Genomic DNA, 15,747 nt, shown 5'->3' on the forward strand with positions numbered 1-15,747 from the left:
AGCACCATAATTTTTGTACAATGCCCAAAAATCTCCTGGCCCTCTGGCCTGGGGAAGCATTCTCGTTTGATTTAGGCCAGAGATTTCTCAACTGTTATGCCATGGTAGGCTCTTTATACGAGGGCTGCAAATTTTAATGTGTGTGTAAAACTGATTTTAATTCAAGTGAGTACTAATATTATTATTAGGCTTTGTGCAATTTTGTTCAGGGAGACTACCCTTCTATGAGAATGAGTCAAGAAACATGGTATAATATCAGATACATAACTAAAAAAGACTGTGTTCACTGAAATATGTGAGAATGTTGTTTTGTGAGTCCACAAGAGAATGAGATCAGGAAAGTAACTAGTTTTATCAGTGACTTGATGCTGAACAGCAACCATAAAACTGTAACTCCTGGTTGTCTCTAGGCTCTATGAACATTGTTTTTCCATAGTAGTAGTTATACTGTAATTACTGCTGACTTAATTGACTTTTTTTGAGTTCTTTAATATCTTCAAACATAGCATCAAATTTTCTAGTAATCAAAAGCATGCCAGGAACACACAGAGGTCAGGTACCATTGCCATATGGAACAATCTGTAAACATTCCAAATATTTTTTTTCTGGGTCATAAATGATAGCTCAGAGCTTATCATATAATAAGCTTTTGTTTCCTAAATTCATTATCAAATATCACCTGCACCAAAACTCATTTAACAATTTTCTGCCCATTCTGTAAGCTTTTTCTGTAATTAAGCCCAATTGGCTCAGCATTTCACTACCTCAAAACCACTGGTTTAAAACTGGGAGTTTTGGGAGGTGGGGCCAAGATGGCGGAATAGTCAGACAAATCCTGTGGATCCTCCTACAACAAAGACCCAGAAAAACAAGGGAATCAATTATATGTGACAATCTAGGAGCCCTGAACGTCAAAGTTGAGAAATCGGACTGAGCGGCAGGGGGAGAGAGAGACAGTTCAGAAGCAGATAAGAAGTACCAGACCTGACCTAGCTGGCACCCTGCAGGCTGAACTGTTCGGTGCACATGGGCTGAGGCAAGCAGTAGCACTCCGGACGTGTTTTTGCCACGCTGGGAAAAACTGAGCAATGAAGAGTCTGCACAAGCCTCCAGACACAGGGGGAAGCAGTGATGGATCTGCAAGTTAAGCATCTAACATAGTATGTAGAATCAAAATAACCCTTTCCCCTCTGGAAAGTGCCTTTCTTTCCTTCACCTGCCCCCTCCCTGCTCTGCTCTGGTGCTGGTCCAGCAGAGTTCAGTGGTTGCCACGCACCCTGGGCCAGAAGTGGGACCCCTCATGCTGAGCCAGTCTCTTGGCTTTGGGGAGGGAATAAACAAAGTTGCCATGCCCCTAGCTGGGAACTCAGGGCGGTCACTGCCCCTTTGTTTAGGCACAGGGGTAAGGGATTCACGGACTTTGAATGCCTTTTGCTCCTGCCTAGACCTGTGTGGGCCCATTCAACAACGTAGGCCCTCATTAGCACAGTACAACAGGGTATATACCTGAAGCCTATTTTCAACTGCAACAGCTAAGGGGGAGTGGCAGATTCGTGACATTCGACATCACCCTGCCCATTAAACGGGGTCCTCACCTACTCACATCAGGGGCCTGAGGACTCGTGGCTCCACCTAGCCACCCACGACAGGGGTCCAAGAATAAGTGGTGCTTCCCAGTCCTTACAGCCAACAGCACAGGAGCCTGAAGTCCAGCTGCAAAACCCAACCCCTATACATTCTAGGGGACACAAACACACCTTCCACCTAGGCACTCAGGCACAGCCATCAGCCTCCTACCTTCTTCAGCACATAATCCCCTACTACAGCTAGATACCTGTGCCTTCTCCAATCACCCCTTCATAGCTCTGCCCATATAAAAAAAAATAAGAGCCTGCACCACACACTTGGTGACCGACAACCTGGACACCAGAGCTGAATCCACACAAGAAAAGTAAATGGACTCCTGGGCTCAGATATCTAATAGCAGCTCTAACTACCTGGTGACAGGATATGAGAGCTAAAGACACCACTAATCAAAGTAGCTCACACACACTCAGCCTATTTGAGTATATCAAAACAAAACAAGAAGCTAGAACACAGTAAGCAAACATACAGTAAATAAATATAACAGCTTATTGACGGCTCAGAGAAAATAGTCAATATCAAATCACATAAAGAGGCAGACCATTATGGCTCTAGCAAGTGACCAAAACAAAGAACCAGGAAACTTCCCAGAATAGAAGATTTTGGAATTACCAGAGGTAGAATTCAAAAAACTAATATACAGAGCTCTTCAAGAGATCAGGAAGGAGATCAGGCAAAACGCAGACCAAGCCAAGGAAGACACAGAGAAAGAAATAGAGGAATTTAGGAAAGCTACACAATAGCAAAATGACAAATTTAACAGCCTGCTAGAATCCATAGGGAGACAGCAAATAAAAATCCAAAAGATAAACAGTAAAATTTCAGAATCAGACAATTCAATAGAAAGTCGTAAGAGCAGAATTGAGGCAATGGACATCAGAATTAGTGACACTGAAGATAAGGCACTTGACGCCAATTTATTTGAGGAAAAATAAGATAAAATCAGATAAAAGATTTTTTAAAAAATGAAGAAACCCTAAGAATTACATGGGACTCTATCAAGAAGAATAACCTATGAGTGACTGGAATACCAGAACAGCAGGGGTGGAAAACAGAAAATACAGAGAGAATTGTTAAAAATTTGCTGGCAGAAAGCTTTACTGATATCGTGAAAGACTAGAAGATATCGATCCAAGAAGCTCATTGAACTGCACATAAGGTAGATCCCAAAAGAAAGTTACCAAGACATATTATAATCAAACTTGCCAAATCAAAGATAAAGAGAGAATTTTAAGAGTGGCTAGGGATAAACAAAAAGTCACCTACAAAGGACAGTCAGTAAGACTAACCTCTGACTACTCAGCAGAAACCATGCAGGCAAAAAAGCAAGGGGATGACATATATAAAGCCTTGAAGGAAAAAAATTGCTAACCAAGAATCACATATCCAGCAAAACTGTCTCTCAAAAGGTGAAATTAGGGCAGTTCCAGATAAACAGAAGTTAAATGAATTTGTAAAAACCAAACCAAAATTATAAGAAATACTAAAGGGAGACCTCCAGTTAGGAAATCAGTAAGTCAGATAACAATCCAAGACTAGAACACATGACAGAACAATCAGATATCAACCCAGATAGGGAAGTCACAAAAATAAGTCAAAGCTACAACACTGAAAATAGGGAAATAGATACATCAATATATAAAAGATAACAACATTAAAACAAAAAAGAGAGACTAAATAGTGTAGTCAGGGAACTTTCATATGGAGAGGAAGTTAAGGTGATATCAAGAAAAAAAGATTAGTGGAGGTAAATTCTAAGGTAACCACAAGTGGAACTAATAAGCCTACACATCAAGATAAAAAAGAAGAAAAACATAAAGACTCAGCAAATACAAAATCAACAACAATGAAAAAGACGAAAAGAATACACAAAAAGAAAAACAACTCAGCACAGAAAATTAAGTGGAACAAAGAAATTTTCAACACCACACACATACACACAAAAAAAATCAAAATAACAACACTAAACTCATACCTATCAATAATTACACTGAATGTAAATGGACTAAATGCACCAATAAAGAGACAGAGAGTGGCAGAATGGATAAAAAAACATGATCGATCTATATGCTGCCCACAAGAGACACGCTTTAGACTCAAAGACACAAACTAAAACTCAAGGGATGGACAAAAATATATCAAACAAACAACAATCAAAAAACAGCAGGAGTGGCAATATTAATCTCTTACAAAATAGACTTTAAAGCAAAATCCGGCACAAAGGATAAGGAAGGACACTATACAATGATTAAAGGGTCAAGACACCAAGAAGACATAACCATAATAAGTATTTACCCATCCAATGACAGGGCTTCAGAATACACAAAACAAACTTTAACAGCATTGAAAAGAGAAATAGACAGCTCCACAATAGTAGTAGGAAACTTCAACACACCACTTTCAGTGAAGGACTGAACATCTAGAAAGAAACTCAATAAAGACACGAAAGATCTAAATATCACAATCAACCAACTTGATCTCATAGATGTATACAGAACACTCCACCCAAGAGCAGCCAAGTATACTTTCTTTTCTAACACACATAGAACATTCTCCAGAACAGACCACATACTAGGAAACAAAGCAAGCCTTAACAGAATCCAAACCATGGAAATATTACAAAGCATTTTTTCTGACCAAAAAGCCATAAAAGTAGAAAACAATAACAGAAAAAGCAATGGAAAAAATTGCATACATGAAAAATGAACAACACCTTGCTCCAAAACTAGGCTATAGAAGACACGAAGGATGAAATAAAAAAATTCACAGACTCAAATGAGAATGAAAACAAATTCTACTAGAAACTCTGGCACACAGCAAAAGCAGTGCTCAGAGGTCAGTCAATTTACAGCAATAAATGCACATATCCAAAAAGAAGAAAAAGGCCAAAATCAAAACACTAAACCCACAACTCAAACAGAAAGAGAACAGCAAAAGAAGCCCACTGGTACCAAAAAAAGGAAATAATAAAAATTAGAGCAGAAATAAATGAAATAGAGAACAGAAAAACAAGACCAAAAGCTGGGTCTTTCAAAGATCAACAAAATGAATAAACCACTGGCCAACGTGACAAACGAAAAACAGGAGAGGAAGCAAATGGCCCAAATAAGAAATGAGATGGGCGATATCAGAACAGACCCAACTGAAATTAAAAGAATCATAACAGAATATTATGAAAAATTGTACTCCACCAAATTTGAAAACCTAGAGGAAATGGACAAATTTCTAGAAACACACTGCCTACCTAAACTAACATAAACAGAGGTAGGAAAACTAAATAAACTGATAACAAAAGAAGAGATTGGAGAGATAATAAAAGACACTCCCAATAAAAAAAAAGAATTCTACCAAACTTCCAGAGAAGAGTTAACACCAGTACAACTAAAGGTATTTCAGAGCACAAAAAAGGATAGAATACTACCGAACTCACTCCATGAAGCCAGGGTAACTCTGATATCAAAACTAGGTAAAGACACTACAAAAAAAGAAAATTACAGACCTATATCCTTGTGAACTTAGACGTCAAAATCCTCAACAACATTCTAGCCAATAGAACTCAACAACATCTCAAAAACAAAATTTCAATATGACCAAGTGGGATTCATACCAGGTATGCAGGGATGGCTCAACATTAGAAAAATAATTAATATAATCCATCATATAAATAAAATAAAAGACAAGAACCACATGATTTTATCAATTGATGCAGAAAAGGCATTTGACAAAATTCAACACACATTCATGATAAAAACCCTCAGCAAAATAGGAACAGAAGGAAAATTCCTCAACATAATAAAGGGCATATATACAAACCCACAGTCAACATCATCCTAAATGGAGAAAGTCTGAAAGCATTCTCCTTGAGAACAGGAATTAGACAAGGATGCCCTTTATCACCACTCTTACTCAACACTGTGCTGGAGGTCCTAACCCCAGCAATAAGGCAAGAAAAAGAAATAAAGGGCATCCAAAATGGTAAGGAAGAAGTAGAAGTGTCTCTAGTAGAAAATATGGTCTTATACACAGAAAATCCTAAAGACTTCACAAGAAAACTACTGGAACTAATACAAGAATTCAGCAAAGTATCTCGATTCGATGGTACTGGGTTGGGATCAGCTAAGATAAACATACAAAAATCAGTCGGATTCCACTACACCAACAAAGAGAACTTCGAAGTGGAAATCACCAAATCAATACCATTTGCAGTAGCACCCGAGAAGATAAAATACTTAAGAGTAAATCTAATCAGGGACATAAAAGGCCTATACAAAGAAAACCATAAGACACTACTGCAAGAAACTAAAAGAGACCTACATAAGTGGAAAAATTTACCACGCTCATGGACAGGAAGACTCAACATTGTGAAAATGTCTATTCTATCCAAAGCGATCTACAGATACAATGCAATCCCAATCCAAATTCCAACGACATTTTTTAATGAGACAGAGAAACAAATTACCAAGTTCATATGGAAAGGGAAGAGGCCCTGAATAAGTAAAGCATTACTAAAGAAGAAGAACAAAGTGGGAGTGCATACTACCTGATTTTAGAACCTGTTATACCACCACAGTAGTCAAACACAGCCTACTACTGGTACAACAAGATACATAGACCAGTGGAACAGAATTGAGAATCCAGACATAAATTTATCCACCTATGAGCATCTGATATTTGACAAAGTCCCAAAGTTTATTACCTGGGGAAAAGACAGTATCCTTACCAAATGGTGCAGGCATTACTGGATAAAAATATCCACCTACAAAAAATGAAACAAGACCCATACCTCATACCATGTACAAAAACTAATTCGAAATGGATCAAAGACCTAAATATAAAATCTAAAGTAATAAAGATCATGGAAGAAAAAATAGGGACAATGCTAGGAGCCCTAAAACATGGTATAAACAGAATACGAACTATAACTAACAATGCACAAACACCAGAAGAGAAACTAGATAACTGGGAGCTTCTAAAAATCAAACACTTATGCTCATCAAAAGACTTCACCAAAAGAGTAAAAAGACAACTTACAGACTGGGAAAAAATTTGTGGCTACGAAATATCTGACGAGGGTCTAATCTTTAAAATCTATAATATACTGTAACACCTCAACAACAAAAAGACAAAGAACTCAATTAAAAAACGGACAGAGGATATGAGCAGACACTTCTCCAAAGAAGACATTCGGGTGGCTAACAGATACATGAGAATATGCTCATGATCATTAGCCATTAAAATTAGAGAAATGCAAATCAAAACTACAAGGAGGTACCATCCCACCCCAATGAGGCTGGCACCAATCCAAAAAACACAAAATAATAAATGTTGGAGAGGTTGTGGAGAGACTGGAATACTTATGCACTGCTGTGGGAATGTAAAATGGTACAACCACTTTGGAAATGGATTTGGCGCTTCCTTAAAAAGCTAGAAATAGAAGTACCATACGATCCAGCAATCCCACTCCTTGGACTACATCCTAGAGAAATAAGAGCCAACACACGAATAGATATATGCACACCCATGTTCACTGTAGCACTGTTCACAATAGCAAAAAGATGGAAAAAACCTAGGTGCCCATCAACAGATGAACGGATAAACAAATTACGGTACATACACACAATGTAATAAATACTACACAACGATAAAGAACAATGAAGAACCCCTGAAACATCTTACAACGTGGATGAATCTGGACGGCATTATACTGAGTGAAGTTAGTCAGTCACAATAAGGACAAATATCATATAAGACCACTATTATAAGAACTCAAGAAAAGGTTTAAACAAAGAAGAAAACATTCTTTGATGGTTATGGGGTGAGGAGGGAGGGAGAGGGAATTCACGACACAGTAGAAAGAATCATCTTGGGTGAAGGGAAGGACAACACACAATACAGGGGAAGTCATCACAACTGGACTAAAGAAAAAGCTAAGAAGTTTCCTGAATACAACCAAACACTTAGAGGTACAGAGTAGCTGGGGCTGGGGTCTGGGGACCACGGTTTCAGGGGACATCTGGGTAAACTGGCATAACAAAGTTTATTAAGAAAATGTTCTGCATCCCACTTTGGTGAGTAGCCCTGGGGGACTTAAAAGCTTGCGAGCAGCCATCTATTGATGGCTATTCTCTGACTTGGAGAAAAGGAGAATGAAGAGAATGAAGAATACTGAAGACACAAGAATATTAGCCCAAGAGACAAAAGGGCCACATAAACCAGAGACTCCATCAGCCTGAGACCAGAAGAACTAAATGGTGTCCAGCTAACCCCAGTGACCGCCCTGACAGGGAACACAACAGAGTCAGTCCCTGGTGGAGCAGGAGAAAAGTGTGGAACAGAACTCAAACTCACATAAAACGACCAGGCTTAATGGTCTGACTAAGACTGGAGGAACCCCCGAAGCCATGGCTACCAAACGCTACGTTAACCCAAAACTAAAACCATTCCCAAAGCCCACTCTTCAAAGATTAGACTGAACTATAAAACATGAAATAATGCTCATGAAGAGTATGCCTCTTAGTTCAAGCATATACAAGAGACCAAATGGGCAGCTCCTCTCTGAAGGCAGGATGGGAAGGCAGGAAGGGACAGGGCCTGGTTGGATGGACACAGGAAACTCGGGGTGGAAAGGGGGAGTGTGCTGTCACATTATAGGGATTGCAACTAGTGACACATGACAATATGTGTACAAAATTTTATATGAGAGATTAACTTGAGCTGTAAACTTTCACCTAAAGTACAATAATAAAAAAAAAAAACTAGGAGTTTTGCATGCATAAGAAAACATGATAAACACTGCACTAAGGAAATGGCCAATTTATTGACAATCTATTAGGAGTTTTCAGTTTGGGAAACTTCCCTTCAAACCTACAGGAAAAAAAAAAGCATTTTGAAACTAAACAAGAGACAAAGGTAAAAAGAGATAGAATTAGTTTGAGCACTAAGGAATTACTGCTCACCTGCACGTAGCAGTTTTCTTCCCCATTGCTCAAACAGTTATTTGTAATCTTAAAAAGAAAGGCTATTAAAGGCTAAAGATGCTTAATTTAATCTTGAATGCCACCAATTAGGTTAAGTAATATCTACAGTTACTACCATCAAGCTTAGAGAAGGAAAGTTGAAAGCAAGTAAAAACGAAATGGAAAGAAGGAAAGAAAGCTAGGAGGAAGATTGAGAAGGGAATGAGAAGAAAGAACAGAGACTTCTACCTCCATTTCTGTACCACAGTCACAGCTGCCACTCAAAGTGGCAGGAGTGACTATTACATGCCCAGGGCCATGATATTCACTCTGGGAAATAGAAAACAAGATAAGACTCTTGTCCTCAAGAATTTACAACTTAGCTGGGAAGATAAAAATGAATCAATTGAGAGTGTTAAATTGTGGGGTCCAGCTGGAAAAGGAATTTAGAGCAGAAAGAAATTGGTATGGACAGAATAGCCAAGGAGGGTTTTACAGAGGATTTGGACATAAGTTGGCCTTCAGGATGAGCAGGATTCAATAAGCAGAGGGAAGAAATCTAGATACAGAAGAGGTAAAGCTATGAAAAGCTATGAGCAAGTCAAAAGGGGGGAATTTAGTTGGCAAAAAGAAAAAAAAAATTTAGAATTACACCATACCTTATTTATTCTTCCAAAAGACCACAAGCAGGAAGGATTAAGAATCAATTAAAATAAATAATAAAATGTCATTTTGATACAAGAAGAGATTCTTAATGTCACTATAATAGGAAATAGGCTAAGTTTTCTACTCAATGCTTTTTCCAATATGCCCAGGCAGTTTTTGAAAAATGTCCTAATCAATAATGGGCTAAGTATATAAACACACAGAGAGAGAGAGAGAGAGAGAGGCATATACACTGAAAGAGCTTACTGAGTCACTCTGCTCATGGAGTAGTCTAGTAACATAATCTATAACTTCAACTCAGGTAAACATATTTAAATATAATGTACATATACTGCCCGCCCCTCTGTGCATCTTCTTACCTCAGGTTCCTTAGGATTTGTGTAAAGCTGTTTAAGAAAAAATAAACAGCATTTAGTTTCTGAAACTTACTATATTACTTTTCACAGGACACATTTTCTATTTGTGCTCTATTAATTGAGTGCTGAAATTTATACATATATACTTTTTTTTTAAGCTAGAGATAGGAGAAACTCTTATTTTGTGAACATGAAAAGTGTAGTATTCTCTGAAAACTGAGTATAAGGTAACTGACAGCCAGGTGTTTATCACGATTATGACTGAGATACAAATAAATTCTACATAATTTGCTATGATATAAAAATTTTTAAATAAATATCTCAGGCTTTCAATGGTATCTTCTCATTTTCTTTTTATTCTTTACATATACCATCTGTTATACCCAAAGGTAGGTCCACAAGGCTTCAAGAACAAAACACTTTGCATGTATAGAGTAACTAGAAAAAGGAAACCCTGAGAGCCAATAAATGAAACCAATAGTACAGCCAACATATTTTCCCCATGTATTGTTATATACCAAAGACATATATAGTTTTTGATCTTTCATTAAAATTTCTGATAGATCCTATTTTTTATTCCAAAATGTCATAGGACAGGTAAAGAAAGGTAGGAAGGAGGAGGAAGAGTGCTTTTTTGATGGTTCACTTCCCAAAAGACAATGAGATAGAGACAGAGGCTTGGGTCTTTAAATGCGTACTTACTGTAAGTACTGCCATGTGTAGCTTCAAAAGAAAAGAAAACTATTGTTATTATACACTTGCACCTATATTATTATTATTTTCAATAGAGGCTAATTAAAATATAATTTTAGAAAGGCTCCAAAGATTTGAATAAGAAAAAATATTCAGAATGTCAAGTGAGTGACTCCTACAGACGTGGGGCTCTGCCGGGGAGGGTACTGTTGTTAGTTACCATGGTGTCAATTCCACACGTGTGCAGAGTAGAACTCTTCCAAAGGGTTTTCAAGGCTGTGACCTTCTGGAAGCAGATTGCCAGGCCTGTCTTCCAAGGTGCCTCTGGGTAGGTGTGAACTACCATCCTTTGGGTTAGTAGTCTAGCACTTAACCATTTGTACCACCCCAGGGACTGGAGAGGGGAAAAGAGGGATACAAAAAAAAGATAATTATCCCTACTCTCTCAAAGTTATACTCCAGTTTGGGAGGCAAAGATATACAAAATAATTCAGTATCACTAAAAATTAAATATGTCTAAAGTATCTCATAAACATGTGTACCTTTTAAAACTTTAAAGTTTGATATATCTATAAAACCCTTGGCCTCCCTACATATAAACTAGAATAAACAGATCCTCTCTGTTTGAGAAAGTAATATATAAAATCAATATATGTGTGATCACATATTTATGCTTATATATATAGATATACCTGAATATCTGTATTCAAAACATATATATATACACATATATATGCTTGAATATATGTGTTCAAAACCTATCGCCATCGAGTCAATGTCAGTCAACTCATAGTGACCCTATACGACACAGAACTGCCCCACAGGGTTTCCAAGGAGCAGCTGGTGGATTCAAACTGCTGCTCTTTTTGTTAGCAGCCATAACTCTTAACCACTGAGCCACCAAGGCTCCGTACAAATTCAAGCATATGATTATTTTTTTAAAAATACTTAGAATACAAATCAGAAAATTTCAGGACCGTAATTTCCTACCAAATTATTCACCTACATCACCCAAAGGACTAAAACTTTAATGACACCATGTGGCTATTTTGGTTACTGCATACAATCTTACCAACCAAGACGTCCTTCTCTAAGTAAAAATGCTTGGTAAAGTAGAGGGTTAGTGAAAGAGAGGGAGACCCTCAACAAGATGAACTGACACAGTGGCTGCAACAATGGGCTCAAGCACAGCAATGACTGTGAGGATGGTGCAGGACTGGGCAATGTTTTGTTCCGTTGTACACAGGGTTGCTATGAGTTGGAATGGGCTTGAGGGCACCTAACAATAACAATACAATTTTAAGACTACACTGTGCAGTGTAAATTTTTTAATTAATTAACAGTTCATTCATTCATTCAAAAACAGACATAGCCCCTGATCTCAGAGAACGTGAAGACTATTAGGTTCTTTTTTATTTCCAACTTTTGCATTCCAATCACCAGTAATTATCATTGCATCTTGATAGTATATTTGATCAATTTCAGACTGCAGAAGTTGGTAAAAATCTTCGATTTCATCTTTGGCATTAGTGGTTGGTGCATAAATGTGAATAATAGTCATATTAATTGGTCTTCCTTGAGGTGCATAGATATTATCCTATCACTGACAGAGTTGTACTTCAGGATAGATCTTGAAATGTTCTTTTTGATGATGGAAACAACACCATTCCTCTTCAATTTGTCATTCCCAGCATAGTAGACCATATGATTTTCCGATTCAAAATGGCCAATACCAGTCCATTTCAGCTCACTTATGCCTAGGATATCAATGTTTATGCATTCCATTTCATTTCTGATGACTTCCAATTTTCCTAGGTTCATACTTTTTTTTTTATACTTCATACATTCCACCTTATGATTATTAATGGATGTTTGCAGTCTTTCTTCTCATTTTGAGCGGCACCACATCAGCAAATGAAGGTCCCAAAAGCTTGGCTCTATCCACATCATTAAGGTCAACTCTACTTTGAGGAGGCAGCTCTTCCCCAGTCATATTTTGAGTGCTTTCCAACCTAAGGGGTTCATCTTCCACACTATATCAGACAATGTTTTACTGCTACTCATAAGGTTTTCACCGGCCAATTTTTTCAGAAGTAGACTGCCAGGTTATTTTTCCTCTTCTGTCTTAGTCTGGAAGCTCAGCTGAAACCTGTCCACCATGGGTGACCCTGCTAGTATTTGAAATACTGGCGGCACAGCTTCCAGCATCATGGCAACACCCAAACCACCACAATACAACAAACGGACAGACACATGATGGAAAACATATACACATGGTTATTTTAAAGAATTCAAGCAATACCATAAAGCTTAAAGAAAAGAATGCAAAAATTACCTAGAAATAACTAGAAATAATCGTCATCTCCAACAGGAGAACACCTTTCAAGATATCTAGATATTCAGGCTTGACTTTACTCAAACTACTTTTAAAATATTAAACCATTTCCTATTAGCACCCTGAGAAAAGCTACAAAATATTAGCAACATAGAAAAACAATATAAATACTATTTTTCTTCAGTATCTAAGTAGTCCATCTAAGGTTTGGTCTTTACAATCCCTCCAACACAGTTAATTTGATGGATTCAGTCACACAGCTAGTTATTTAAGTAAACTAAATCCACCAAACTGGCTACTCTATTATGTCGCTATTTTAGTGTATGTATTTGTTTAAGAAGTAGCCCTCTGTTAGACTGTGACCTCCTTGACAGAAGGAATAACATGTTACTCTCATTTTTATCTCATCTAGTACCTAGGCACAATGGCACAGATTAAATAGTCAATGTATGAAGAATGAATGAATAAAAAATAATAATAGTTAACACTTAACATAGTGCTTATTTTGTGCCAGGCACTATTCTAAACATTTTAGATCAGTGGTTCTCAAAGTAGGGTCCCTGGACCAGCAGTATCAGCATCAATTTGCTTGAAATGAAAATTCGAAGGCACCAGCCCAGACCTACTGCATCAGAAATTTTGGGGTGGGGCCCAGCAATCTGTGTTTAATACACTTCGGGTGATTCTGATGCAAATTAATGTTGCCGAGCCACTGGTTTAGATGATTATCTCACGTATTTCTCAAACAACCCTTAGACATAGGCACTATCATCATCCCCATTTTATATGTAAAGAAACCGAGGTACCAAGAGGCAGGTTACTTGTGAAAGTCACCAAGGTATTAGGTGTCAGGCTAGGAATCACCAAGGCTGTCTGACTCTTCAGCACTATACTGTTTACCCCTCCATGAGGGACACTCAGGAGTTGGTGCTAAATGAGCAGATGAAGAACGAATGAGCACTGTTTTGTATGCCTGAGGTGGCCTTCTCCTTCTTGCAACCTGTCCAAATACTAAGGGCCTTCAAAGCTCAAAAGTCCTTTTTGCCCAAAGATTTCCCCCATGCCTCTTACTGGGTATAACCCCTTCTTTTCCATGCCTCCCATTGTATGCAATCAGTATCTTTCCTTTGGCGTATATCACTTTCTAACAAGTATGATGGGTATTTACAGATGGAGTGGTGGTCAAAATCTCTCTTGATTTTTTATTTAAAAAATATCAAACTGATATGAAAATATCAGTATTTAACAGCCCAATATGACAAAAGTACTTGCTGATCAATCAAAAAGATGCTGATCTAGCCCTGGGCCAGGTGTTAACTCTTTAGTTGCTGGATCATGATGAGGTCTGGGGAGATCCCAAAAGGGACATTGGGTGGCACGGTACAGAATGGTGGAGAACAGTTCACTTGCGGTCTCAGGAAAGTGGTTATTTACTGCCCAGTACACAACTATTTCAATATTTTAACAACAGGTACAGCTGGGCCAGTGTCTAAGAGCTAATTATCAGCCCTGCTATAAATATCTCTTATCTCCCATTATAACATTGTGGTCTATAAGCTCTTTGTGTGCACAACCCCATATCTGTTTTATCTTTGTATCCCTTAGGCCCTCAGGTCAGTGTTGAAAAAATAATAATAACTATTCAATAAAAAAGAAATGCATGAATGTATTAAATAATCCAATTGTAAGGCTCACTGAAGATTTCTTAAAAGAATAGGAATTGGGAAAGAGTGAAAAGAAGATAGGGAAAAGAAAAAAAAAACCGTGACAGAAATTTCATTTGTATACATGTCTCTTCAACTAGAACTAGGCCCTTTATTTTTACATCCTTTATAGCTGTCTTGGGCCGCATGAAAGTTCAGATGCACTTAAAATTTTTAAAAGTCAAGCTACAACTCCAGCCATTTTAAGGCAACAGGTTACACACATGTACCAAACGTAGTTATCAAAATAACTAAGATGGCATTAAAACCAATTATTCTAGTCCATTTTTTCCTTTTATATCTGAAAACTGTATCACCACTATTTTGAACATGTTGAATTTGCTAAATGCCAGATTCTTGTCTCCCCTGTCCCACATCTTGTGGATTTTTTTCCAGTGAATTCAGAGGGAATTCTGTGGTCAAAAAGATATGAGTGCGTAAAAGGGAAAAAGGAGGGTTTCACTGCTAACTGATGTAAACAAGGTATCAGCAGACAACAAAAAATCAAACTATAACATAAAATAAAAGGAAACTAGCTCAGGAATGCGAATGTAGGGACTGGTACACTATTAAACACAAGAACAAAATAAAAGTCTAAACTGTTTTTAAGTAATAAGAGATGAGTCTTTGATCTTGGTGTAAATTTTAAAATATTCTTACGTATTTCTTTTCCAAAGCATCAAAACAACCTTGAATCCTGTCAAGACATAAATGTTTGATGTCAGTTTGGACCTGTTTCAAAGCCAAAAAAAAATTCCAAGTACACAATTCATTTACATGTTTTGCTTTGAAGTACACTAAGTTGATAACCATTTTTCTTTCCCATTTAATAATTTCTTAAAAATCCCCAGCATGTTTTAATATGTTAATAAAGCTTTATAATAGGCAACAAATTTTGAAGTAGGGAGCTACATCTTATTTTTCTATTTGGCTCCAATGACATATACACAATGATTAATCAAAATTTCATTGACAATTTTCTTTCTTTATGTAAGTCCATTTTCTTTCAAGATCAAAACTAAATCAGCATCTTAATATTAAATAATTGTTACAAATTTCTAGGAAATTATAAAAGAAAAAGGAAGAAATGATTTTAAGGAAATGGTCTATCGAATAAAAGTCTTATGGATAATGTCAGCAATGATAAAAATACTATTCAACTTTTCTGAAATTTCAGTTACTTACCATTTGATAATATGCAGTGACCCAGGACATTTTTTGTCTTCTCGGAGGATTTTTAAACTGAGGTCTACAAAAATAGAAACACAGTCTACATTCATCTACTGAATAACTGCTGGGCTGAAACTGCCCATGCTAAATAAGGGTATTTTCTTTATTTTATTTATATAACTTACTTAGTTCTGCAGCTTCTACAAGCATTTTGAATCTCCAAT

At 37.2% G+C, this 15,747-nt stretch overlaps 1 protein-coding gene across 1 annotated transcript in view; it reads right to left on the reverse strand.

Moving 5' to 3' along the window:
* HORMAD2 (HORMA domain containing 2) overlaps positions 1–15,747 on the reverse strand; it is a 123,527-nt gene that overhangs the window by 78,957 nt on the left and 28,823 nt on the right. The window contains exons 4-7 of the mRNA XM_023559244.2: positions 15,539–15,602; positions 15,014–15,050; positions 10,325–10,345; positions 9,626–9,652 (exon numbers count right to left, since the gene is read on the reverse strand). Coding sequence (XP_023415012.1) covers positions 9,626–9,652; positions 10,325–10,345; positions 15,014–15,050; positions 15,539–15,602 — 149 coding nt within the window. The remainder of the gene's footprint in view (positions 1–9,625; positions 9,653–10,324; positions 10,346–15,013; positions 15,051–15,538; positions 15,603–15,747) is intronic.

Source organism: Loxodonta africana, chromosome 19 (genome assembly GCF_030014295.1).
Source record: "Loxodonta africana isolate mLoxAfr1 chromosome 19, mLoxAfr1.hap2, whole genome shotgun sequence".
NCBI classification, from domain to species: domain Eukaryota; kingdom Metazoa; phylum Chordata; class Mammalia; order Proboscidea; family Elephantidae; genus Loxodonta; species Loxodonta africana.